General features: G+C 40.2%; 1 protein-coding gene across 9 annotated transcripts in view; it reads left to right on the top strand.

The window, feature by feature from the left end:
* The window catches only part of SPATS2L (spermatogenesis associated, serine-rich 2-like), a 157,457-nt gene that overhangs the window by 108,344 nt on the left and 21,567 nt on the right, over positions 1-27,546 (top strand). For 8 of the 9 annotated variants that reach the window (XM_012727732.1, XM_012727727.1, XM_012727744.1 and 5 more), the window contains 2 exons: positions 13,446-13,652; positions 14,989-15,124. In XM_012727732.1, coding sequence (XP_012583186.1) covers positions 13,446-13,652; positions 14,989-15,124 — 343 coding nt within the window. The remainder of the gene's footprint in view (positions 1-13,445; positions 13,653-14,988; positions 15,125-27,546) is intronic. The other variant, XM_012727752.1, reaches the window with a different exon arrangement.

Raw genomic sequence — 27,546 nt, 5'->3', positions numbered from 1 at the left:
TTCTTACAAGCTAAGTACTCAACAGGCAGGTTCTCTGTCCAGGGGGATTTTGTAAACCCTAAGGTGAAACTATGCAAAGAATCCTTATTACACAGAGCCCATCTAGAATTCCTTTTGGCTTGGTAAACTTAGTGTGAAGATATTGCGGAATGTCAGGATTATTTGTTAATGTCACTGGTACACTACAGATCTGCTCATCATGCAAATTTTTCTAGTAAAGAATAAATGATGGCAATGGAAGATTACTAGATGTTTGTGCGTAAGGAAGAGAATCCTGCTGGTTGACCATTAACTTCATCAAAAGCTCACTTATTATGATAATAAATTTTAAAATGAGTTTGTAACTCATTTTAGGTTTTCCTTCCTAAAGACAGTAAAAATTAATCAGAAAGTTGACAACAAGCAATGTCAGATGACTTTTTTGTGCAACCTCAGAAGTCCTGAGACCTCTAATAGATATTTCACAGATGCCTATTAAGATCTTGACATTCTGTGCCCCGTTTTGAGTAAACAGAACTCAAAAGGATGGAAGAGATCCTTTGATCCCATCCCCTCACTTTGTAGAGGTGGAGCCAAGGCCCCCCACGTTGAGAAGCTGAGGGTATAACCCAGGCCCCTAGGGTAACTCTCTTTGGTTTGGAAAAACCTAGTAATTTAGAAAAACCCATTTAACTTGATGCCTGCATGGGAGAGCTATGGCTAAAACCACTTGCTCCCTAACTCCTAAAAGATGTATAATTGAAACATTCATGGAAAATAATCATGACAAATCCAGATAATGGTATTTTTTACTCTTACTTCCTTTCAAAATATTAGCTTAAAAGAAATCTCCGCTCTGTTAGTCATTGCACATTTATCAAGTTGTTCAATAATGAAACTGGCTCAAGAAAGCCTGCCCTAAGTGCCCGGCTGGGCAGCAGGTTGTGAACATGTGGAACGTATGTTTTATCTTTTTATAACACCTTGACATTCAAGATTTCTCTTTTAAAAAGTTTTAAACGGAATCATTTTCTGGTAGGGGAGAAGTTAGCTTTTAAGAGACATGCAGGTGGTTCAGGGGTGTTAGTGTGACTTCCTACATGAAAAATAACCACCAAAAGCATCATCCTTTGAGCCTGTAAATATAGCTCAGCCGAGTAGGACAGTGCTGCATGTCAGCATGTAACGTATATAGCTTAGGAGGTTGGGAGTTGGGTTTAAACTTAGTACGAAATTACTTGTTTGAGCCATGGAATAGTTTTTTAATTTCAGAATTTTTAATAATGACTCAAATTAGATCTTTTACATAATCCAGTCAAGATCATCCTTGGTCCAGAATATGAAGTTAGGCAAGCAGTAGACACATCAACATTTATTTTTACCAAAAGAAATGCTAGGATCACATTTATTTCTAAGGCTCCATCTAAATGTCTAAAGTAGTTTATGCCTTCAGGGTTGAATTTGCCCAAATGTTCCTCCTGCTCTCTTGTTCTGAAGGCTTAGACTGCTGAAATGTGGAGGTGTTGCCCACCACAGAGAATAGAGCAGGGATTCAGAGTCCTGTTTGTCTTTCTCCCACTGGACACAGTTCCCAGGGAACAGGAAAGGATTGTGGTGTGGACCTTACTGACTTCACCAAGATAAACTTGGGGGCGCAATCCTTATCCTAGGCCCTGTGACCCCAACGGGCTTCCTTTATATCCCCTCATCATGTAAAGGAACCTGGGAAATCAGCTTTTCTGTCACCTGTTGCTCGCTCAAACATAAGCTGCCTGCTGCATTCACGGACTCCCCAGACCGGCTACAGCACTGACCTGTATCGCAGGGCAGGAGCAGCCTTGTCATCCCTTTGCGGTGCAGATTCTGTGTCAAGTGGCCTGGATCAGAACTGACTTCTCATTCTCATTTGAAGTGAACCAAATGTGAGAAAAAGGATCTTATTATTTTTCAATGCTGACTTCATTTATACTTCTTGTATAAAGCAAACAAGCAAAAAACACCAGCCCATCAGACTGTTTCACAGTATTTTATAATGTGAGGTTTGCTCTGGCATTTTCATGCATAGTTGTTGATCCTGCTGTTGGCCCTAGATTATCTCCCCTGCTTTCTAAATCCTATATTGGAGTAGAGGATTAGAAAAGATCAACGAGAAGAAAGCAGCTCACCTAGAACTTTTATAGTAAAGTCAAGTGTTGTATATTCCAGGGTTTTAGCAGTGCTAGGTTTCAAAAGGGAGGCATAAATAAAGTAGGTAGGCACAAGAGCTTTAGCATTGACATAGTTGGGTTCAGATGTTGGCCTCATCACTTAGATGAGGTGTGGGACACTCTGGCCGAGTTAACCACTCTGTGTCTTAACCTCTTCCCCTGCAAAATGGAAAATAAACTCCACTTTGCAATATGTGGTGAGCAGTGCGTGAGATGCATAAAGATCAGTTTCAGGTACAAAGTAAACCCTCAAATCATTTGTTTATCTCCCTAGAAAGCTTTTTCAGTACCCCATCCTGTGCTGGGAGTTCTCCTAGAGAAAGTAAACAGGACAGCAAAGTCTTGGCCTCGTGGAGCTTACCTCCTCTCAGGGAATAGAGAGAAGGGGTGCATAATAAAGCAGAATGCAGCTAAGGCACAAGATCAAGGTAACTACAGATGATTGCAGATGTTGTGAAGGCACAAGAACAGGGACAGGGTAGGAGTCTCAGACAACATGCATGAGTAGAGAGGAGAGATTTAAAGTAAGACCCAGATGCTCACACCGTGATGGTCTGAACAGCCAATGTGTTACTTAAACCTTAAGTAAGGACCTTTAGCTGAAGCCCTTATAAAGTTATAACCATAGGTTTTTACTATTTTTAATTAAAGTTATAACAGTTTATTAATTATATATAATTATAAGAACACATACAACATACAATTTATCATTCGCATTCCACTGTAATTACTATTTTAGTATCTAAAATAGTTGCTCTTAGTTCCCATCTTTAGTTGTGTGTTGTTCAGTCTCAACCTTGGCTCCCGCAGCTCCACGTCTGAACTGTTAACATGTTTGGGAAGACCTCATGCTGCATTTTCAGTGACACAGACACCTCTTCTTCCTTGTTCTGTGTATGACAAAGCAGAAAGAGACAGACACAGAGGCAGGATGTAGTGACATGAAGATACAGGAAATATAAATGCCCTTGGGTTATTTTTATCAATTGGGTGGAGTAAAATCCAGAGCCCTGTCTCGTTTGAAAAGTAGTTTTGCTGCAATCCTAGAGTAGAAACACAGAACTACTCATCTCTGAACAGCTGATACCTTCTAACATGTCCTCCACCTTGTTGAGAGAATTTCAGTTACAAATGGAATGCACTCCTTGCAGAAAAGCAAGAGGCCCTTCCAAGAACTTGTTAATGACTTTGAACAAATGACTCGATCAAAATACAGTGAGAATTTAGTTTGTTTTGCAGGTTCAGTGAAATAAATCCAGTTGACACACCTACTGGTGTCATTGACAGCTTAACTCATTGATTTTATTATCTAATAAGTAAATAACCCTGTAAGGTACTAATGACACATGAGACCTGTTTTAAAAAAATATGTAAATACAACTCAGAGATCTGTTTCCAAGCAGAGAGTTACTATCTGTATGCTCAGTTAACTGATGAGATTTTATAGGACTTGTCTGAAATAGTGAAGTCATTGCTAAAGAAGCTTTGAAAAGGCAGAACTGGCTGACATTACATCTTCTAAATAAGCCCATTTGGTCTCTGTTCCCAAATTACTGCCTCCTCTGAATATCTGTTAACTACTCTGTTGGGTAGCTTCAGAAACATGATGGAACATGCAAATCCAGGTGCACAATAGTTGTGCAAAGAGTTTTCTTGGGGCATCATCATTAGACCATTATTCTGTAACATCTTGAGTGAGTTATCTTTACTAGCTGTCTCCATTTCTTCATCTCTCGCTCACTCACCAACCTATTCTTTGTAGCTTGCAGCCCATCACTCCAAAGAAAAAGCCCCCACTAAGTTTACCGACAAGCTCCTCAGAGTGAACTTAGAGACATTTTTCAATCCTTACTTTTCCTTTTGAGTTTAGCAACATTCAGTGCTCACTCTGTCCTTGACCACTCTCTTTTCTCTTTGGTTTCTGATGTGATAACTCTCCCAATTCTCCCCTTCTGTCTTCATTGCTTCTGTTTTCTTTGAAGTTCATTTCTTCTTTGTGGAGCTGTTAATTGTTGAAGCTATTGAAGGCGTGGTTGTTCCAAGTCCTCTCTTAGTGAAGCTGTACTCTTCGTGGATTGTTTCAACCATACCCGAGCTTTAATTGTGTAAGCTGACTCCCAAACTTGCCTTCTCAGTGCAGGATACTCTCTGAGCTCCAGACTTACTTGACATTTTCATTTTGACATCGCAAAACCCTGCAGCAAATACTCAAAACCAATTCATGACCCAATGCTAGTGTTCCTGACCTTACTTGCCATCTATCCACTTGTGCAAGCCAGCAAGCCAGTCATGGCATCTTCCTCTCTTGTCAGTCCCTACATCCAAGGCCTCACCAAGTACCATAGATTTTTGTTGCAAATATTCTCAAAATCTGTCATCTGTTGCTGTGTCTACTTCTGCCTTCCCACCCAAACAACTTCTCACCAATGCTACTACACTCACTCTTTAATTGTGTTCCTATCTTATTCATTCTCTGTGCTATAATCTTCACAAAATAAAAATCTGAACCCTCAAAACAACTCTTAAAACAACTACTACTACTACTACTACCCTGACCTACAACCTGCTCCTCTTTCATTGCCTGGAATTCTTCTTGCTCTCTCTGCTGCAGCTACCCCGGTCTCCTTTAGCTCCTCATACTGGCTGTGTCTAGCAGTCAGGTTCAGGTCAGGAGACAGAAGCTGTACTGTCTCTTGGCTGGAGAAAGTTACTAACTAAATCAGGAAGAGGTGGTCCATTACCAAAAGGGACAATGAGGACTCGTCGAGATCTAGACATGGCAAAAGAGCAGCTACTACCTCTAGGAAGATGGGCGAAAAGAAGAACTATGACTGGGGAAGTTTTCAGTTTCAAGATTGAGGTTCTTAACTTATCAAATAAGGGTTTTTTGGCCATCAGTAATATGCACCCTTTCAGTAGCAAGAAAAGAAAAACAAAAACACTTGTCATAGGCCATGGACATTGATAATCTGCAGAAGAGAGCAGCTATTGCCAGAGGTCTAGACAGACTGGAACTGCCATGAAGGGAGGAAAGCGAAGGAGCAAGGCAAGAGGGTGAAGGGAGCATCTATGGGCTGTTGTTTCCAGTGATGGACAGTAATTATTGTGAAAGGCCAAAGCCTAGAAGATAAATGTATTCCGTCCGTTCCGCCTTGCAGGTCACATAATATTGCCTGTTACTGACAAAGCTAACATTCTGTTCCCTGGAAAAAGTGAATTGTTCACCGGGTCTAGCGCCATTATCACAGAATAGGGCAAAGAAGGTGAGGTTTGGAGCCAAGAGCTAGTGACACAATAACTGGATCAAAGTGCTTGGTCCTGCCTCAGTTGTAGTCTCTGCCTTGAATGTACTTTTTTGCCTCTCCACCTGTGGCCCTACATTGTTTGTGTGGTGGTTTGCTATATACATCTTCCTATTAAAAGTTTTATACAGACAAGAACATTTTTCTTGGATCACCTAGAACAATAACTGGCCATAAGAGGTACTGAAATAAGACTTCTTTATGGTCTCTATTGAATTACTGGTGATACGTATGTGGGAAGTGTAGGCTAATTTTAAAAAGTTTAGTTGCTATCTAAGTTCCAAAACAATTGATACTGATTGAAGAAAGTTGAAAAAAAAAATGCATTAAGGGTTAAGGGAGGAAAAAACCCTACCTCCCAGAAACAATAATTGCTAAATTTCCTTTAAAACTTTTTACATTCACAGATAATAAGGTTTTAAATGAAACCTGTTCACTTATAGTAATGATTTTTTATATTCTGCTTTGTACTTATTACAGCATTATTAATACTACCAATATAATTTTATAGTTTTTTAAAACATGGTTTTAATGGCTGCTTTGTATTTTTTTAATGTGTTTGTTATGTTTCTTGCATGTATTTCCAAGTGGTTGTCCATGTGTGTTGTTTCCATTTCTTTGATATTATAAGCACTGTTATAGTGAACATTTCTTGTCTATAAATCGCTTCATAAACAACCATGAATATTTCCTTAGCATATTTTCTTAGAAGTAGAATTGAATATATTCCTATCCAGAAAGATTGTACTAACTTAAATTTTTTTACTTCTAAAACTGATATTAGGGGAGAGAGAACATTTTTCAGGTGCTTAATTTGCATTTTTTTTCTTTTTCTATGACTATTTAAGAATGCTAACATCAGTAAACAAACGACTACCAAATGTATCATTGTAAGTTACCGTGTTTACATTTAAGAGAATAGTACCATGCTTTAAGTAACACAGACATTAGGCATTGTAGACATAATTTATAACAAAATTTTTTATCAATTTTTTTAGATCTACTTTTTGGTACTAAGTTAATTATTGTCAGATGATATGCTTTACTGAAATTACTGTATTAGAAGAGAAAAGAGAGTTTTCAGAAATTTTCAAATCTGAATAGAAAATAGCTGTATATGTATTATGAAAATCTTTGAATGTATGTCTTTATACTTCTCCCAAGGGGAAGATTTTTCTCTGATGTTTTAATTTTTAAAAAAAAAATTCATATTTTACTGTATAAATCAAGGACAAGTCAAATATGTAAGTTGATACTATGATTTGGTAACTAGATAATTGATAGATGACAATTACATTTACTATAGCTGAGTGTAGATGGGAACAAATGACCTAGAAAATAAGTTGGCAATATATACCAATAACTTTTTAAGAAAAAGAAAGTAATGAATTTATATCTTTCTCATCACAAGCCCTATTTAGTAAAAAAAAATCTTAAATATAGAAATCCACAATAATGAAGAAAGAGGAAATCAATTTCTAGAAGAGGGAAGGTAAATGGAAAAAGATGAACTGATGATGCAGAGAATGGGAAGCGATAGTATAAATAATTCAGAGGAAGGGAACTTCGGTAGGGAGAAGGATGATGCCTGGCAGAAAATGAGTAAGAATTAGCAGATTGGGCAGAGGTCAAACTTAAGAAGAAATGTAGAGGAGGGGGATTAAACGAAGGTGTCTTAAGGAAATGCTGTTATCCCCTATTCCCCTTTTTCCCCCCTCCAGCCGATTCTATAAGCTTATTAATGTTTACCTGGGGGACAGTAAAAAGGGGAGTGTAGGAATAGGTGTTTTGATAACCTATTAGAACAAAAATCAAAACTTGTCAGAGGAAAATACAATCTAACATTTCTTTCTCAATGTATCACAATGCTTACTTATGAAGAAGTAAGTGAATCTGAAGAAAAAGACCAGTCACTAGCATCAGACAACCCAGAGGCAACCCAGATGTTGAAATTCGCTCATCAGGGTTATAATTATGTTAAAATATATGCAGGGAAAATGGATATAATTGGTGAAGAGAAAGAAAACTTCAGACGGGATTAGAACGAATGAAATGAAAATCTTTGAACTAAGAAGTACAATCTCTGAAAAAATGTTTAAGACAAAGTTGTGTGCACTTGACAGCAGTTTGGACAATAAAGAAGAATGAATCAGTGAGCCTGGAGACAGGTCAAAAGAAATAATCGAAATTGAAGAACAGTGAGAAGAAGAGTGAAAGAAAAATGAAACAGAACCTTAGTGACCTGAGGGAAAGTTTCAAACAACCTCACTATACATGAAATTGGAATCTCAAAGTGAGGAAAAGAGGAACGAAGGGGCAGATCTATGATGAAATAATGCCACAGTTTTTCCAAATTTTGTGGAAAATAGCAGCCCGTGTTTCCAAAAACTTTACCAAAATCCAGACAGGGTAAATTACAGTACCCAAGCAGTAATCTATTATGCTTAGTATGTTTGTATTAGCACCAAAGATTTCAATACAGGAAGAATTACCAGATATGATGCAGATCAATTCATAATAATAAGCACATCAATGTATTAGAAGACATAAGAATCCTAAATTTATATGCTCTTTATAACTCAACTTCAAAGTCTGTGAAGCAATAATTGGTATAGAAAAGAAGAGACAAATTCAAAATAGCTGTGGATTTTATCACCATTTTCTTAGCAAGGTTGAAAAACAATCAACAAGTTGATTAAAATGCAGTAACAATGTTGAAGATTCAAACAATACTATCGACTTGACTTGATTGACATTTATAGGAATCTACATCTAACAACTTCAAAAGAACATGACTTCTTCACCAAAACATGCCAATTACTAAACCATAAAATATGGTTCAACAATTTTTAAACATTAAATTTTGTACTGAATTCTCTAAATAAAATAGAATTAACTGTGATCAGAAGTTTTCTAGAAAGTTTCCCCATAATTTGCAATTAATCTTCTAAATCTACTGCTTAAAAAATATTCAAAGAACGTTAGAAAATATTTTTAGTTGTATCCTAATAAAAATACAGTAACCCAATTGTTAGTACCTGGAATAAAATTAGCCTTAACCCTTCACTCGTTTAAAGATTAACAAGGTATTATAAATGTTTTGCAAAAAATGAACTAGGTAAATTGCATGAAATAGATCACTTCCTTGAAAAACACAACTGGTCAAAATGTGTTTCTAAGAAAAAAATAAAAAATTGAATAACACTATTCCTATCAAAGAAATTCATAATTAAAATCTCCAGGCTCAAATGGCTTCACTGATGAATGCTAACAAACATTTCAAGGAGAAATAAAATATTATACTGTGTCAGAAAATCAAAAGGGAACACATCTTAATTCATTTTATGAAGTAATATGTAAAAATTATAATGCACCGTGACCACCATGTTTTAGCTCAGGAATTCAACAATGATTTAACATTGAAAAAACAGTCAACAAAATTTACTGTATTAACAAAATAAATGAGAACAATGTAATCATTTCAATAGGTGAAACAAAAATTAAAATTATTTTATAAAATAAACACTCTCACCAAACTAGAAATGTAAGAGAATTCTTGAGTCTGAAAAACCAACTAGCTAATAAGAAACATCAGAACATCAGAAACAATGCGGAGTGTTAACTCTGCATTGTACTAAGATTCCCAACCAGATCAAAAAGGTAAGGAAGGATTGGAAAGGAAAAAGTTCACCTTCATTTACACATGCCACCGATGTGATGTGGAAAATCCAACAAACAAACAAAACCCAAAATTAATGAGGAAATTAACAAAGTCTCTGAGTACAAATTTGATGTATCATTTAAACATCTATTTTACTGCTGAATTCTGGGAACCAACAATTTGGAACTGGAACATTTTCTAAATATTATATGTAGTAAGATAAAAAGTCTAAAATACCCAGGAATAAATTAAAGATGCACAAGACATTAACACAAAGCCAATCAAAATCCCATGAGATTTTTTTTTTTTTTTTTTTTTTGTAGAATAGAGAAGCTGACTCTTAAATTTGTATTGAAATGGCAAATTAAGACAGCAAAAAGAATCTTGGGGGGGAAAGGACAAAGTTCGAAGTAAATTATCTGATACTAAAACTTGGTCTGTTGGAACAGTAAGCAAGACAGTTTGGTATTGAGGGGAGGATAGACAGCTAGTTCGTTGGAATAGAGTCCAGAAACAAACTCACAAACAGTCCATTAATTTTCAACAAAGGTGCCAAGACAACTCAGTGGGTAAAGACCAACTCAGATTTATTGTGTTGTAGTCTTTTTGCTGTCTCTCCTTACTTTTTCACATTTTACATACTGGTAGGTAAAGGCAAAGAGACTGTTCCATTTATCTTTATAATAAGTCAGAGCTAGCACACAGTGGGTGCTCCATATGTATCTAATGTGTCAAGGAAACCACAAGGAAGATCCCACAAGGAAGATCCCAACCAGATCAAAAAGGCAAGAAAGGCTTGTAAAGGAAAAAGTTCAGCTTCATTTACAAATGCCACTGATGCGTATGTGGAAAACCCAACAAATAAACAAACAAAACCCAAAATTAATGAGGAAATTAGCAAGGTCTCTAAGTACAAATTCTCAAGAAGTTATATAGATGGCTGTATTGGGATTCCATAAGTATTTGTAATCAAAGGGAGGATCAGATAATAGTTAAGTTAAAACAACACATGGACAAAGATTCCATTTAAGTATAATTTTTACTGAAATCTAAATAGATTGGTTATTTCCAGATGTTTCTTTCCAAAATGTGGCAATTTTGGTTCAAGAATTTGATGACTATTAGATAAATATGCAGAGACTCATATTACACTAGGTTCCCTGTAATTGGAAGGGCCTCATTCTTCTAGTCAGTATTGAGCATTTATCTGCTAGGCACCAAGCATGTAATAGTGAATGAAATGTTCATCACTCTGTCACCACTTTCTTCACATAGAAATTGCAGATAATATTTAAGGTTTCACTAAAATCAATATACTCTTAGCCTAAAATATAAATTAGTAGCAATTACAGATTGTAGACTACCAATCTCACACTCCTCAGAGCTCCAGTAGAACACAATATATATGTAAATTAATAAAATATAATGTAAAAGATATCATTTAAAATGTTCTAGTATTGATAGTAAAAGAAAATAATGAACTAAATTGGCTAATAGAGCCTATTTAACAGTATATCCAAAATATCATTTTTACATGTAGTCAGTATTTTTTATATTATCAAAGAAATATTTTTAAATTTTGTGCACGTTTTCCAACTTCAGTATATATTTTATACTTATGGCACATCTCAGTTGAGACAAGCCACATCTCACATGTTCAGTAGCCACATGTGGCTAGTGACTACCTTATTTGTGGACAAAAAAGGGACAAAAAATGGGTCAACTGCAAATGTGTGCCATCTGTTGAAGTTCATAAGCAAATTCTAGAAAGAACTGCTGGTGGTTCTGGGGGAAAGTGACAGTATCCAGGAAAGAACTCCCATTATTTTGTTGCTTGAATATCAGGATTCGTGGTCAAAATGAACCCAATTTTACTGTGATGGCTGTATAATTCCATGAACTTCCATTTTTAACAAAACCCAGTTTTTTACTGTATTTGGAGACAGATCTGTACAGTCAGTGGGCCCTCTACCAAGTGGTATTTGAAAATTTTAGATCTTCTTGGTATCTTCCAATATTGAGACAACTTTCAAGACCATAGAAAATACTGCTACACACATTTTCAATAAAAGTTCAGTATGAAGATGAATGGTGAAATGAACCAATAGTCCACATATCAGTTCTCTGATGTACAACAAAATATTTTTAGCTCTAGGTTAATGAGCTCATGCTCATTTGCATGCTTGTACAATCCTTTTTCACTGAACAGAAAAAATGTGTCTCTCTATTCTAAGGTCATGATTTCCATTAGGCTATAATACAGATCCACTTGTTTTCAAGAATAAGATTAATTTGCTACCCTGTACACATAAGATCAGTATTTTAGAGTCACAATTTATATTTCAGCAAAGCTGAATCACAACTGTGATTAGAGAGGGAATGGATTTGACCAGCCTATATTTAATCACTGTTTTAACAAAACACTTGTAGACGCATCAAAAAAGTCATTATTTCGCCTTCACAATGGAGTCTCTCAAGGTGGATGCTGCCTCTCCTCGGCAGCCCAACAAAACCACCTGGGCCTGCCGCTAAGTTGGAGTCTCTGAAAGTGGCATCTGAGCATTTGCATTTGCAATAAATACCAGGGGAGAACTCATGCACACTGAGATCTGACAGCCAGAGCTCTGCAGCAAGGCTCCATGCAGTGTAACCAAAGATGAAATTACATACCACTATTTAATCTGTGTTATTACTCAGAAAATGCTGTTTTCAGTACTCATGCACTCTGTTCACTACCTTTGGTGAACATCTCATTGTGTACTATAATTTCCCTTTAAATTGTAAAAGGACTCATTACCTGAGCCGTAGAACGTATGTTATGCTTTGATTATATAGATTATGAATGATGGAATCAACTAAAGTCAAATTTACACTTATCGTAAATGGGCTAATGTCTAAAATTAAATTGACTGGGCAAATGAACAGCAATGTAAATAGATATATAAAAAATAAAAATGAAATAAAAACAAATTTAAAAAAAAATAGACAGACTCAGACCATGCTCTTTCGTACTTTACAAATGTAGTTTCTGAAATGTTTTTGACAATGACAGGAAAGTTCTTTGCTTCTTTTTCAAGGAAGTCATTTTCAGTGTACTTTCATTCAGTCACAATTCTACAAATTGCTATTGAGCTAAACATAAGTACTGGGAATTCAAAAATGAACTGAACTGTAGTATCTGCCTTCAAGGGAATCATAGCTTCTCCAACACAGAGGTGAGGGACACACATGGAAGCCTTATGTTAAAGTATGATGCACAGAATCTTTATGAGACATCATAGGAGTGGAGAGAAGGGCGGTAGAGTGACTATCTGAAAGAAAAAGGATAGCTTTCAGGTAGATATATGATGTTATACTCTCTAAATATGAGGTATAGTGGGTCAGAGAAAGAAAGAAATTCCTCCAAGGTCATCCATAAGTAAGATTAGAACATGGGTTTCCCCAGTCCAAGCCTGCATTCTTTCCACTACCACCAACATCAGGAACTTGGCCTTTAAAAGCACTCTGGCTTCCCTTTCTTCACACCCAGAGCTCTTGGTTATAAGATATTAAGGGCAATACATTTCTTTTTCAGGCCACTAAGGTGCCATTTCATTCACTTCAGCAATAACTAAATAGGAACCCGCCTTTAAAAGATGCTGAAAGAAACATGCTACTAATTAATGGCCACATCTATTAAAGCTCCAGAGAGACTCTGACTACCTGAATTTTAAATATAGCTGCGATAGTATGATGATGTTTCCTGATTTAATCCCTCCATAAATTAGACAAAATGATTGTAGTACCTGTTGTCACTTCATTCTTGCCCATCTCCAGTCAGTTCTCTGCCTTCATTAATTCAGAATAAAATACCACAAGACACTAATGTAGCACTTGGAGGTAGCAGATCACAGATTGAGAGCCTCAACTTAAAGACATATTTAAACATAGCTAAGTCTTTACCAAGTGGGAAAAAAGTCCCCACTCACTTCACGTAAGCCTGCTTAATAACCTTCCTCAACAGCTAGAGGTAAGAAAATGAAGCCTTCCAGACGTTAAGTGGCTTGCCGAGGTCATTCTGCATGTAATTACCAGAGTCCAAACACTCGTCCAGGTCTTCTGACTCCAAGTACAAGGTTCTTTCTAGTAGATTCTCTAGTCTTCTGGGGATTCTGTGAAAACAGCTTCTCAGCTGTTTGCAATGAAAAGCATGAGTGCCCACATGGAAACAAAAACAGAAATCTTGGCATCCCCCATCACTATCACCAGTGTTTTTAGCTTATCACTTCACAGTCATTATTTGGTGTTTTCTTACAGAAGGCAACAGACTACTGCAACAGAAACTATCCTTAGATGGGAACCCCAAAGCTTTACATGGAACACCAGAGAGGTCAGATGGCCTACAGTGGTCAGCTGAGCCGCCTTGTAACCCAAGCAAGTCTAAGGCAAAAACATCTCCTGTTAAGTCCAATGCCCCTGCAGCTCATCTTGAAATAAAGCCAGATGAGTTGGCAAAGAAAAGAGGTAAAGTGATTTCTTTTGCACAAATGATTCGACATATTTTGCACAGAGATAAGTGCCAGATGACAGAACTTTCCAAAAGATGCTTTTCAATGATAAAAGATACCCATGCAACTGCCTTTCTTTTTGAGACCACATCGATGGAAAGGCAGATGTGAGTCCTCCCTGAATGATGCAAGGGCCTGAATGGTTAGTGGGATTACACCTGCTCTCTCCTCCCCTTGGTGTCATTCTCCTTTGTAGGCCTGGATAGATTTTTACCACAAATACTTTCTGCCCTAATATCTTGTAAAGCAAGCATTAATACAGGAGCTCTTTTGAAAAATGTGCATGATGAATGTTTCCCTGACACCCAGTTTCATCACTGCTTTGAATGAAGATGAGTCTGGAGGCTGCTATGTCTTCTTCAGATGCAATCTTCCTCATGTAAATTCAGTTCTGTGTTAGAACTGTCAGACACCTTAACGCTGAAAGAGGGTTCCTACTTGACACACTACCGTTTTATTATTTTTCAAGCTTTGATAAGCTTTATGCAAAACTGATGTTAAATATGAAAGGAACTCCATCACTTCCTTTCTGATCCCCAGATTAAATAATATTCTTCTCATTCAGTCTTAGTTGTATCTGAATTCCTTGGCTTTGGTGGATATGCTTTCTCGCTTTTCTTGAGGGAGATTTCTTTCTTGTGAAAAACACAACTTGTTGGGTCACAACAAGTTTGCCTATTTGCTCTGCACTCTCTGTAAACCCTGGTGAGGGTTTCAGGAAATCAGGCCGGCCTGGAGGCCACAGAGCAGCCTTAAGTGCTACTGCTGCCATTGCAGGCTGCCTCAGGGCTGATAGGTCGGAGCCAGCATACCTGCCATTGGTGGTCTGTCCAAAACTAGCCTGTTTGTACATCTCCCAATCTCCATGTCACTTTCCTCTTCCAAAAACCCTGCTGGGTTTTAACCACTCGGAGTGGTGTTTACAGAGAAAGCCAGCAGCGCCGAGGGTCTCAGGCGTATTAAATTCTAAGAACCTGAAGCTCATGCTAGAGTGTAATAGCCAGAGCCTCTTTCCAACAAGCAAGGAAGACACGTGCACCCAAAGTGGCCTGGCCTTAGAGCCCAGTCCTGTTAGGACTTGCCCAGCCCACCCCACCCATCTAGATTTTAAAGCTCTGGTTTATTCTCTTGACACAACTTCTTTTTTTTTTCCCACTGAAATATGAAAGATAAATCTTGTGGGAGGGGGGGAGGATTGGTGCAGAGTGAGTGCTTGTGGTTATTTAACTCACAAATAAAAAGGGAAAAAAGTTCTTCATCTAACTTTTTTTTTTTCTTAACATTAATTTTAGGACCCAATATTGAGAAGTCAGTGAAGGATTTGCAGCGCTGCACTGTATCTCTCACAAGGTACCGTGTGATGATCAAGGAAGAAGTAGATAGTTCAGTGAAGAAGATCAAAGCTGCCTTCGCTGAATTACACAACTGGTGAGTAATTCAACCTGGAAACTGGAAACGTGTGGTGCTTGAACTGTTCCTGCAGGTAAAAGCTTCAGATGGAAAACATTGTTTATTTAATACGTAAACATCACAGGATGACTGTTCAGTGGGCTTTTTTTTTTCAGCTCTGCAGGCAGGCAGAGGCATGTATCTTGGGAATAAATAGAACCTTCAGCATTTGAATAAAAAGAAATCTGATAGACATAATTCATTGGTGTTTAAAGTTGACCCAGAGTGTGTGAGTGATCCAGAAAACATGTTCAACAAAGAACAAAACCCTTAGAAATGGCATTTTTGACAAAACCCTGAAAGGCTAAGAAAAAGCATTTTCCAGTCTTATCGTTATAAAAGAAAAAAAGTGTCCTTAACAAAGCTCAGAGACAGCGTTAAATGCAGTCATCAGATCCCGTTCTTCAGGATCTAAGGCTGATGTTAAGAAATGGTTCACTGGTGTGGTTTGGGGTTTGCCTTGCCTTATAGCTGATTTTGAGGGAGGATGTTTCTTTGAATATGACATTGGCTCATGTGCACAATTGGAAGGAAATACCTGTCAAGTTATTATCAGCAGAAAGTGTATCAGTCAGCTCCGTTTTGTTTCAAGTGCAAGTCACACTAGTTAGTGACAAAAGAGAATGTATTGGCTGATACACGTGAACATTCCAGAGATCCTTTAGGCAAGTTCAGTCTTGAGTCCTAATTATGTAACCAGGGTTCAGTTTGTCTCTCTTTGACTACTTCTCTTTCTCCCTTATTCCTCTCCTGCAATCGCTTGGTAATTTTTAGTCTTGGCTTCATTCCTAGGCACAGCTTTGCCATATCACAGCAAAGATGACTCCATGGCAGCGCCAAGTCCATATAATCCTTAGCCCTGTGATCTGAGAGGTAGGGCTCTGTCTAGCTTCCTTCCAACAAAAGTCCACAGGCTAATTCCCATTGGCTGGGTTGATCCTAAACCAGTCACTGTGGCTAATAGGACAGAACCTCCCCACTCGCCAGGCCAGAGTCATGTGTCTGTCACCAAACGTAGCTGAGGGTGAACCTCACTTGACCCCCACAGAATGAGAGTTGAAGAACCAAAGTCCCCAGAGAAAAGTCAGGGTATTGAAGAGGAAAAATATAGACAAAGTACATACCCACACTATAGAGGTTCAGGAACGTGTTCCATCAGTTTCATTCATCTCCCACGATTCTAGAATTTGATTACATTTTCTGCATATTTTTCCTATTCCAAGTCCTTTCTTTGACACTACTGCTCTTTCTTGCTGATTATAGTCATGGAAGACTAAGGATTATGTTTACTAGCAAGCTGATCTAATGGTCTTGAATTTTAAACCAGCTGCCACATGTGAGACCCTACAGGTGTATAAACCCCCAGGAATTTGCAAGACAATGTCTCCTACAGCTGTCGTTCAGTGAGGTGTCATTTACCTCCATCCAGCCACAGTATCTCTACTTAATTCTCTGATGTTTGATTAGGTCAAGGCCTACCTCATTGCCTAAAGCTCATTTTAAGGAGATATTTGAAAGTACTGAGAGAAGATAAAGATGCTACCCGAGTTAAAGGCCTTATTTTTATTAGTGGTTTTTCAATTTTTATAGCTAAATGACTTTTCTAATCTATCCATAAGTCACCCTGGCAGGTGACTTAACTTACAGGCCTGTTCTCCAGAGCCAGAGTCAGCAGACTTTATCTGCAAAGAGCCAGCTAGTAAATATCTTACATTTTACAGGCTGTGAGTCCTCTAAGTGTGGTTCCTTGGCTCTCACTACATGTAGTCAGCTGAGCTCTGTGGCGGGGAGCAGCGAGAGATCGTGCAAAGCAGCAATAGGCCAGACGTGGCTCCGGGGGGTGTAGTTTACCAGCCTGTGTCTGGCAGCGTTTGTTAGCTGCTCAGAAAGACCATTCGTATCCTTTGTGTGGCCTTTTAGAATAAACTCTTCCTCTGAGGCCTCTGTATGATACCTTCCATCTGAGTGACTCACACTAATTGACAAAGGGTAGCAGTGACCTCAAATTACCTCTTTCCTGCAGCTGCTTTGAGTGCTTTTATGTTTTTATGGTATTTCCTTAGTAAAATGAACATCACATGGGTCATGAGACATCTGGAGACTTATAACAAAGTCTTCGAGTGTTGTACTCCTCAAGGACTGAAAGCACGGGGCTAGGAGAGTCAGCACTCAGGGAAGCTGTGTATCTGTTCTCTGCTTGGGATTCAGATTGTTTTAACTGAAGGGAAGGATCACTCAGAAATGAGCTCAGCCAGGGGCTACTGCTGTTCAGAGGTCACCTGCCTGACAAAATGGGGCTTTTACTCCACGCTGATGAAGAAAAAAATTAGACCAAACAGGTTCAGTATTGTATCACTAAACACCAGCACTTGTTTTCAGATCTAACCCTTAATAAAAATAATTACATAAATGTTAACTTAAAAATAAAACCAAAGTATTTTTTTTATCAGCCATTTACATGTGTTTCTGCCAAACAGAAAAACTGCCTCTGTTCCAAATAAGCCTGCAACCCAGCCAATGTGGTGATGCACTTGACTAAAGCCTTCCTCTTGTTTTCTGAGGGAGAGAAAGAGGTGTATTTTAGGGATTGTGGTGCTCTTGAAAAATAACAAGTCTCAAAATTTTAAAAGCCAGCTTCAATTTTTTTTTTTTAAAGTGGAACTTTTCTACTGGTGCTAAAACGACAAACTCTAGAGAGAATTTTCAAGGCAGCACTACTCTTTTAACACAGTGAGACCTGAGGCTCACACCGCAGGAGCCAGATAGATGTGAAGGGTGTGGGGCAGCTGGACAGGTGGTCAAGTCCTCTGCACATTTCCAAAAGCAGTGTTGGTTCAGAGACAAATGTTAACTCATCACTGTCAACTGAATGCCACAGACAGTCCACTTCTCCCTTTAGGTCACCCACTTCCCTCCCTTAAGCCCTCAGCAGGGATTAGATAGATAAATCGAATCACAGCGGGTTAAAGTGCAGTACTGCAAGCTGGCCACAGCTGCTTTAGTTCGATCCCTGCCCCCGAGGTGACACACATGGCGCAGCAGACCCCTCCTGACCTGCCTGCTGCTCCCCTCAGCAGTGTACCTCATCAGTAGAACTGTTCTGCTCCCCACTCTGTCTCTGGTGAAGCCTCTCACTGCCCTACACCTCTGATCTGTACCCCAGTTCTATATGCGTGAATAAATAAATCTTTTTTAAAAAAGATGAATAGGGCCCTCCCTGGTGGCACAGTGGGTTAAAGCACAGCACTAAGAAGCTGAAGCCACTTCCGCATGAGTTCAATCCCCGCCTGCCCGGGAGGAGATCCACATGGCACTGCAGACCTCTCCTTTCCCGCCCGCTGCTCCCCTCAGCAGTGTACTTCGTCCATCTGCCTGTTCTGCTCCCCACTCTGTCCCTGGTGAATCCTCTCACCCTCCGCATCTTTGGCCTGTGCCCCAATTCTGTATGAATAAAAAAAAAGATGAATAACGAAGAGAAACTCTCAAGATAAGAAATTCTTAATGTTCACTTTGTGACCAGAGAGCCAGCTTGAGGAGTTGAAATCTGCCTGACTAAATTCACCCAGAATAATTGCCAGAATTGATGAGAAGGATGATTTTATGAGGCTGGGAGAGAACACTGGTTTGCAAAGCCTCAGAACCTGTGAGCATGTAACCAAGTAACATGAACTAACGCTGCTGCTTCTCAGTCTGGTGTGAAGAATGCTTTGTTCAGTACAGTTATTGAAGACAACCATTAAGCCACTAAATTGTAAGCTCAAAGTTGGCATTTGATCAGGACACAGTTCCGTGGGACTAAATGACCATTCACATTTCACAGATCATGCTCATTTTCCCAGAAAGAATGAGGTTTGAAAGAGGAACAAAGATGACACAATGTTCTCACAATGTGTCTTAACAGAAAATAAATTTTGCAACATGAGCATCTTATGAAAAGTCACATCAGGAACTAACATGAAACAGCTGGTTGCTTTTCTATATGATTGGCCCCCTACCACAACTGGAAAATATTCATCCTTTGGAATCATAGCTGCCACATTTAATTGCTTTGTGTGCAAAGTCGTCTAGCTTCTCATCACAAATCTCTCTGTATGCGTGTCCAAGTTGATGATGAAGACTTAAAATGAGCAATAAAACATTAAATCCGAAAAACATTGAGGAAGGAGAGTAATACTCGATCGTTCTGCCATATGCTAAGGGAGAAAGTACTCCAAAATAGAACTGTAAAGATTGTTAGGTGCTGTTGTCAATTTAGCATCTAATTAAAAGCACTCCTTGAAAAAACGGATGGTAACGGGCCAGAGGGTAGAGTGCGTGCCGGGGGCCAGGAAGAGTTGCAGAAAACAGGCCTAGAAGGGCAATATTTTTAGACTGTTTTGCATTCACATAAGACAGGAAATCAGTGAGAGCCCGCTTTCCGTGGAAGACCAGAAACGTTCCTATACCGCTTGTTTATTTTTTCCTGAAGCAACGCCAGGAAATTGGAAGTGGGCCAGGTGTTCCAGCTCTCCGACCCTCAGCTTTGCCACTTCCCTTTCCTGGGCCAGCTTTCTCGCCTGCTCCTCCCACCAAGCACCATCACTGCAGGGTAGAAGCTTGGTAGGGGGTATCCCTCTCCTTTTCGTCTTTTGAACTGTTAGACTTATTCTTTCCTTAGATGACCATGTATCCTCCTTCCAGATAGCATATTGACAAATGGTAGCAGAGTCTGAGGACTTTCCACCAGCTACAAGAGTAACACCAAAAGTGAGAATCCCAAACTGAAGAAAAAGCTATTCAGCGATAAGTCTGTCTTCTGTCAGCACCCCTCAACATCTACTCCCAAGGGGGGGTCTCTCCCTGCTACTGAAACCCAGTGGGAGCCAAGGAAACCGCACCCAGCCCGGGGTGGTCGGCAGCACCCGCCCCACCCAGACCACACCTCCCTGCTGTGACATTTGCAAAGTGTGTCATTTTCCTGGGGTGCCTACTTGAGAGGGCCTCCCAAAGGGGAAATTACTGGTGTGGCTGTTGCATTTCAGACAGCCGAGGCAGCACCCTGGCCTGTCCTCCAAATTTGCTGCTCCTCGGGTGCTCAGTGATAGGACATGGCCAGAACCTTGGAGCTCCCATGTGAGGCCAGATGAGAACACTTCTTTGCACTTTTATCTCAGAGTTTCTTTCCACTTGGGTTTGTCTTCTCCCTTCCCCCAAACTTTTGGTTGCTTTTGTGTAAGAGCTGACACTTCACACAGTACTGAAAAGCCTGGTTTTCCTGTCTTCTTCGGGTTTTTATTCTTTTTGTGATAACCTGACTGAAAAAGATGCGCAGTATATTTGCTTCGCTTCATACCAAAGTCTCCCTGGACACACTGCGATTAGACATTCATGGAGCTTTGTGGCAGACCCTTGCCAGAGTGCCAGCCAGCAATGCTGATGTCACTAGTTTGAAGAGAACTAGCAAAATGGCGATTGTTTTCTTTGAAAACTCCAGGTGATTCTAATGTGCACCTGTGGTTGAAAACCCCTGATGTGAGTAGTGCAGAGGCTGTGTTGAGTCTGGGGCTAGAGCAGTGTTCTCTGTCGAATGACTTCACTGCCCAGGAGACAGTGTCTCGGGTATGATCGATTGTCACAGCTGCAGGAATGGACTGCTGCTGGCATCTAGTAGGTAAAGGGCAGAGACCCTGCTAAATACCCTAACTATGAAGTCAGCTACCCACGCACCCTATGCATTCCAAAGAGTTAGTTGGCCCACAGTGACAACAGTGGTGAGAAAGCCCGGGCCCAAGGAGGACGAGAGGAACATGCATCTGACCTTCTGCAGATTCTGCTGCAGCTCACCGGGAAGGACAGAAGCCCCCGCCCTCTGCAGCACCCCTTGAAACTCGCAGCCCTTCCCCCTGGGACCCTCCTATCCCACCAGTGGACACAGAGATTTCCTTCCCAATTTTTTACATACCAAAAGAACAGCCTTTTCTTTTCATATCAGAGCAGTAAGAAAATATTTTTAAACCCACTGGCTTCACATTTGAGATGACATTTTTGTATCTTTAAGACCAGAAAAACAATTACCCTGAAGTCAAGAAAACTGAGGGCTTTGCTATTTTGACTGTTTTTCCTGGTAGCGTTCAACTCAGTCCTTAGTAGGAAATGGGAAAATTAAGAACTGAAGCTTGTAGCTAATGATAGGCAACCGCCTTCACTAGCCATGCTGTCGCCACCTGAATGTTCTTCTCATTTCACAATAAAACCAAATATCTCAGTGGGGACCGGGATTAGGATGAAGATTCAAGGCATGTGAAGATAAATACAGTAGGGAGTTGTTTTGTTAAATGTCTGTTTAGAGGGTTATTATTATTCTTTGGCTTCAGCAGGCAGTGATATTACTTGATGTTCTTGGGCACACATGGCATCTGTCCAACTGCTGTTAATGCCAGCGACATCCTCTGGTGCCAGCCTCGTGCTTTTTAAACTGAATGAAAACACAAGGCCTTTTTTCATTTCTTATGGTACAGTTGTGATTGGACGAACGCTAACTGATGGTACCCTGTGTTACCTGGGGGAATCTGGTGTTGGGGCACTCTCTGTACTCTCATAGGCAAGGACAGGAAAAGTCCGTATTGGGTGAAACAGGTCCTAGAACTGGATCTGTGTCACAGTGTAGATTCAGGAACAACAGGCAAACTTGGTTTTTGAGGTCATTCACACAGAGACTGTTGATCCAAGCACCAGTGAAGGATGGAAGGGCTGTTTTCACCCTGTGTGGCTGAAACGGCAGGTGAACATTCTGGGTGCCTTGAGAGTTCCTGACATGGTGCATTACACAGAAATGAAATGGTGCTTTTTCTAGTCATGAACAGGCAGTGATCATGAAGGAGTGACCAGTGGAGGAGTTGACATTGAGGACCATCCCAGCCACGGAGCAGTGCTTCATAATCATTGCACAGTCTTCCGCTCCCTGTTCTACCAGCAGTGTGTTAAATGACTACTCAGATTTGCCAGCTCTTTACATTAAACACGAGACAAAGACAAAAATCAAGAGTTGGGTGTATTGTTTTACAGGTCTTAAAAGAAATGTAGTAAGTTCTCAGTGTCCTTCTGTTGTAGAAATAATATAATCTCCCCCACTAATCAAAACTTGTACAAACAAGACTTTGCGACTTACCCTTTTTCTTCTCATCAAATGGTTTTTCTAGGGAAGTGCCTCCCGCCCCCGCTTGAGACTTATACAAAGCACTACCCAGTGGAAATTCACACAGCTTGCTCCTTCTCCCCACACCCAGTTTTGTGATTATGCTGGGGTATTAAAAGAACACAATGAGAGGGCACGAACATCTACCTGCAAAGGCTACCATGAGATGGTAGTCGAAGAGGCTCACGTAGATCCTTATGGGTTTTGTTTCTGTCTTAGCTGACAAATTGCTCAAAATTACTCCTTTCTTGACTCTGCCAGGATCTAATAAACAGAAGTAAGTTCCAGAATCTGTTTTAAAATTGTGAGAAGGGTAAATATCATGCAACATGGAGAAACTCAAGGTCCCTGTGACTTTGTGACTAAGGCAAGTCCCCGTGGTCCCATGTATTTCAAATCTTGCCTCGTTTGTGAACGTGTCATTCTAAATAGGTGTCTATAGCTCGCTCTTTGGAGATGAAATCGTCTCTTCCTATTTCCTTTTCTCCCTGAGGTTTTTCTCTGCGTTAGATGTTTCCCCAGGGCCACCGCAAGGCCTGAGTGAATCAGTCGACATGAAGGAAGAGCAGGTTGATAAATACAAAAAGTACAGAACTGGCCTTTTCAGTTGGGTGTAGTCCCCAGGAAGCCCGCATAAATAGCGTCTAGTGTTAATAGCCCTCTGAGTTCCGAGCGTGATTACCTCCATCCGTTATGTCTGGATGCCAGCCTGCCTTTCACTGCAGCTCTCTTTGTGGAATAAGAGACCCACAATAAGAACTGGAAGACAAGCAGTTGATTCTGCTTTCAGCTTGAAATCTGAAAAGATTTCTGCATCTTTTCGACAAATGAAGGCTACCAATCCACATGTTCGGTAACCCACTCAAGAATAGGAATTGTTAATTTTCACATAAATGTAAAAAAGAAAATTGGTGAATTTTTTATCTACACAACCCCAGAGTGTGCATCATTTCTGTGTGCTTTTTAAATTTATAGTATAATCCATTTTCACTGGGAAAGTAAGAAATTTATTCTTATAAGTATAAACTATAAAGTATATTATAGTCTTAAAAAGTGAAATAGCCTAGGTCACAATTTCAGGATGGATCTTGGAGCTTATTTCTATTTATTAGACTGGTACCACGTGAAACTAATGAGTCATTTGGGGCAATTTGTCTGCCAAGACAGCTACAAATCCTATAAAAGGCTGTACCTGAAGTCAGTATAATGAATTTCTTATATGTACATTACATTTTTCTTCCAGTGACTATAAACATTTGATTCTTAGTAGGACACAGCCTGACAAAAGTCACATTTTCCAAGGTTTATTAACCACTTGGTTCGAAAGCATGGGGTATAGAGGTTAAATAGGATCTAAATCTCATTGCCACATCTTCTAGCTTTGAAGGTGGTTGAGTTTTTTCAGTTGTACTCTGCTACAAAATGGGTTATTGCTGGCATGTTTCTAGAGGTTTGGTGAAGATCCATGTACAAGATACGTATTTCTCAGATCGTTCCAGAAAATCTCTTAACTGGCCTGTGTGGTTCAGTCTTTCCAAGATAAGCATTTAGTCTGCATTTCTTTTCCTCTTTACCAAGAGGTTTTCTCAAGACCCTGACAAGACAGTGCCATTTTCCAGGCTTTTTCTTTATGGAGAACACTGTGGATCCCAGCCGGTGAGATAAGGTTTTTCATCACCACAGCTCAGTGTTCACTGCTGAGGGAGAGACATGCAGCAGAGGGACGTCTGACTGGCAGACACACCTGCCACATAACAGCTTCCACTGAGACTTCTTGCCTGCCTTCTCTCTACTTCTCTCTATCCCTCCTTCACCCGTTCAGTGAGAGGGATTGAGTCTATTTGGGATAAGAGAGAAATTCTGCCCTTTTTTTATTTTTGAAATGAGTTTTATCTTGCTTTCTATTTTTCAGTTTTCTTAAACGAGCATGTAAAATGAAGTAAAAATGTAAAGAATGTTAATACCACAATGGTCCCTTGTGCTATGACGGTTAACATCCACAGATAAAATTTTGTTCCTTTTCCATAGGTAGTTTTTATTTCTTTTTTTTTTTGAAAGGGGGTGATGGTACATCATGTTTTTATATATTTAGAAACTGAAAAAGAGACTTTTCTTGAATAGTGATCTCCATGGAAAGAAACAAAACTAAGAATTAGCAAAGGTGGGAAGTTATATTAAACAAAATCATGTTTCTTGAAACAGATTTTTCAGCTGAAATTGTGGTGGTGTGGGAATTATACACTTTACAGGATTTAATAACCATCCTTTTTGAGGAATTCTAGGACTTTGGGTCAGGAATTAGTCCTTATGTTAAATCTATACATATCATAGAAAAGCACTTTCAGACAGTGTGGTGGAATATTCATTAGCTGTGATTGAAATCATTATAGGGTTCCAATACAAAACAGACTAAGAAATATTAACATGAACAGATACTGTTACCTCTGACAAAAGAAATAGAAAGAAAGCGGCTTTGCCTAATTAGCTCACTGGCAAATTAAGTGCAGTTGTCCATTTTCGCAGACAGGCATTTTAGCTCTTTTGATGTGAAGCTTGATTCATGGCGAGGGGCACCGCTATTTTATTTCTGAGTCACAAATGACTCGGCCACTTTTCAAAAGGTTCTGTTCTACATCCAGTCTACATGCTGCAGGCATATATGTTGGAGTTTATATTTTACCAAATATCCCTGGAATTCAAGAGATCTTTAGAAAGGTAGTTATTACCATTGCTGCATTCAGATAAAAGAATTCCATTCCCTCCTCCTGGTTATTAGAAGAAGACAGGTTGCGGTAAACCTAAATACAAAGATGTATAAAGTAGCACAGACCCAGGAATCTCAACAAATATTAATTAAATGTACATAGACTACTCTAACGTAGCCACAGCATTTGGGGTAGACGTCAGAGACTTGATCATGTGGGAAGTGAAGTAGGAACAGTTTTGGAAACTGGGTGACTGGTGATGTAGGGTATATGCATTAATCAGGCTTTTTGCACTACTCGCCTTGATCCTGTGAACACAAAAGGCGCTTGGGAGTGTAGGTGTTGGCACAGGTGCCTGATAGTGGACACCTGAGTAGGGGCGTGCACTCTTGCGTAAGTGTGCACACCTGCGCCTAGAGGCCAGGATATAAGGGCCACATCCCTCAGCGCTGAAAGACTGCTACAAAGGAAGGGGGGGCGGGGAGCGGGGAGTGGGGGGGCTGCGAATGCCAGAGAAAGCCCAAAGAAAGCTCAGCCTTTGCCTGCCTGCACCCATTTGCTCTACCAGCATGCAGAAGATAGAGAAGTCAGGAGAGGGTTGTAAGGAAAGAAAAATAATTTCACCTCTTTGTAGTTCTTAGCTAGAACCTACTACAATAAAAGCAGAATAATATATAAGCAAGACAAACAGAAATTCCAACAGAACCATCATAGGACGTGCCCAGGGAAAAGGGAGAAGCTCTCTCAGATGGCTTAGAATTCAGGATTAAATGCTGTTTAATAGGGCAAGGGGTGGCAGGGGAGATGGAGGCCTCTGAGGAGAGAGTAAATGATTTTTAAAAAGATAAGTAGGCCCTTGAGATAATAGAATAGACAGCAGATATGAGAGTTTGACAGTGCTTGTCGGTGTGGTATCACCTTTTCCTCTCTGCTCCTGTGACTGGAGTCAACAGTTTTCCCTGACTGGTGGAAATCCTGCTGGGGAGGGGGTATCTACAGCTGAGTTCCTTTTAGAGAACTCCTTTATGCCAGAGAAGGCCTCTTCCTGCCTCTGCCCTTTTTCAAGTGCCTCCAGCTCAAAAGCGGCTATGCTTAAGTGTCCCGTTTCTACCCTTCGGGATGCAGAGCAGAGCCGAGCAAAGGGGACCTGGCAGCGTGCACGCTCCTGGGCACACTGTTTGCAGGCCTGGGCTTAAAAGCTAGTGACACTTGGGGAAGCTGGACTGGCGGTGGTCACAGCAGAACACCTTAAAGATGCAAGGCGTTTTTGCTCTCTACCAGATGGGCCAAGTCTTCCCAGCTGGGAAAGGAGCCCCAAACACTTCTTCCAGAGAAGTAGGCCTCTTAGGAGGGAGTAAATGATTTTTAAAAAGATGCCAGCTCCCCAGCTCTAGGCCAGGAGGCTGCCAGGAGCTCAGCTGGCATTGTTCTGGGCCTTCACAGAAGGTTACTCCTGATCCAACAGTATGGAACAGAACCCACAATGAAGAGGAATTTTTTACAATTACTTTCTCTTTAGTGAAGGAAATAGAATTTTTCTTTCTGTTTCATTGTAGCACTCTCTTGCCTGCCTTATGCTATTTGGTAGAGATCAGAAAAGCTGAAACATCACCTTGGCATTTATTAGAATCCTTCCTCCCAGCAGTTTGTTTTCTCTTCTGCTTTCTCTGGTGGGGAGTTTGCTTCAGTGTGCTCACCCCAGCCAGCTCCAGCGTCTGTCTTCTTAACTGGAAATAAAGTCTCGCTGCTATTTACACAGTTTATTAGAAAATCTAAGTGAGTCTGACAATGTTCCTCTACCAGGAATGTTCCCACAAACAGGAGTTTGAATTTAGTTTATATAGGAAAACTAAATGATTTTTTTCTTAGTAGGGGTGGGGAAGGGTGGGGAGCTTATAGTTCTAAATTGTCTTGACCTAAAAAAACGCTGACACTAGAGGAAGTTTGCAAAGGAGGACTTAAATCTCTTCCTTTCTAAGGCACTCTGCAGACAGCAAAGGCTGGGCCCCCATTGTTAAGTCTTCTCTATAAGCTCCTCGGTCTTACTGTGGCCTGAAAGGCTGGTTTTTACCTTTGGGCAGTAGATTCCTGTGGAGGCTACAGAGTGGCCTGGTCTGACTTATGCCTGTGCAGAGGCTCTGGGGGGCAGGGGGCGGGCGGAAGTAGTGCACAGCCTCCTGCCTCCTGCTCTCCTGCCCTGTCCTGCTTGGCAGCTGAGCGGGCTCCCAGCTGAAGCACTTCCCCCAAGAAAAGGTCTTGAAGTAAAATTGTCTGGAGTCAGATGTTCCTGCAATTTCCCTCCACAGTCTCCCAGGGAACAGGGCAGATGGAATGTTGCCGGGTTTTAACTCTTTTAACTTTTAACTCTGGCTGCTGTTACAGATTGATTTCTTTAAATTCCCTCTGAAATTCGGCTTTCATTCTTCAGTATCCGCCAGCAGGTTCTGCTGTCCAGCTTATCAACCCCCAGCAGTCTCTGGCTACTCCCCTTCACAGCATCTTTATTTATGAAGGACAGGGGG

This window comes from Condylura cristata, unplaced genomic scaffold, assembly GCF_000260355.1.
Source record: "Condylura cristata isolate star-nosed mole 26May11 unplaced genomic scaffold, ConCri1.0 scaffold00002, whole genome shotgun sequence".
NCBI lineage: Eukaryota > Metazoa > Chordata > Mammalia > Eulipotyphla > Talpidae > Condylura > Condylura cristata.
This window is presented reverse-complemented; position numbering and strand designations above follow the sequence as displayed.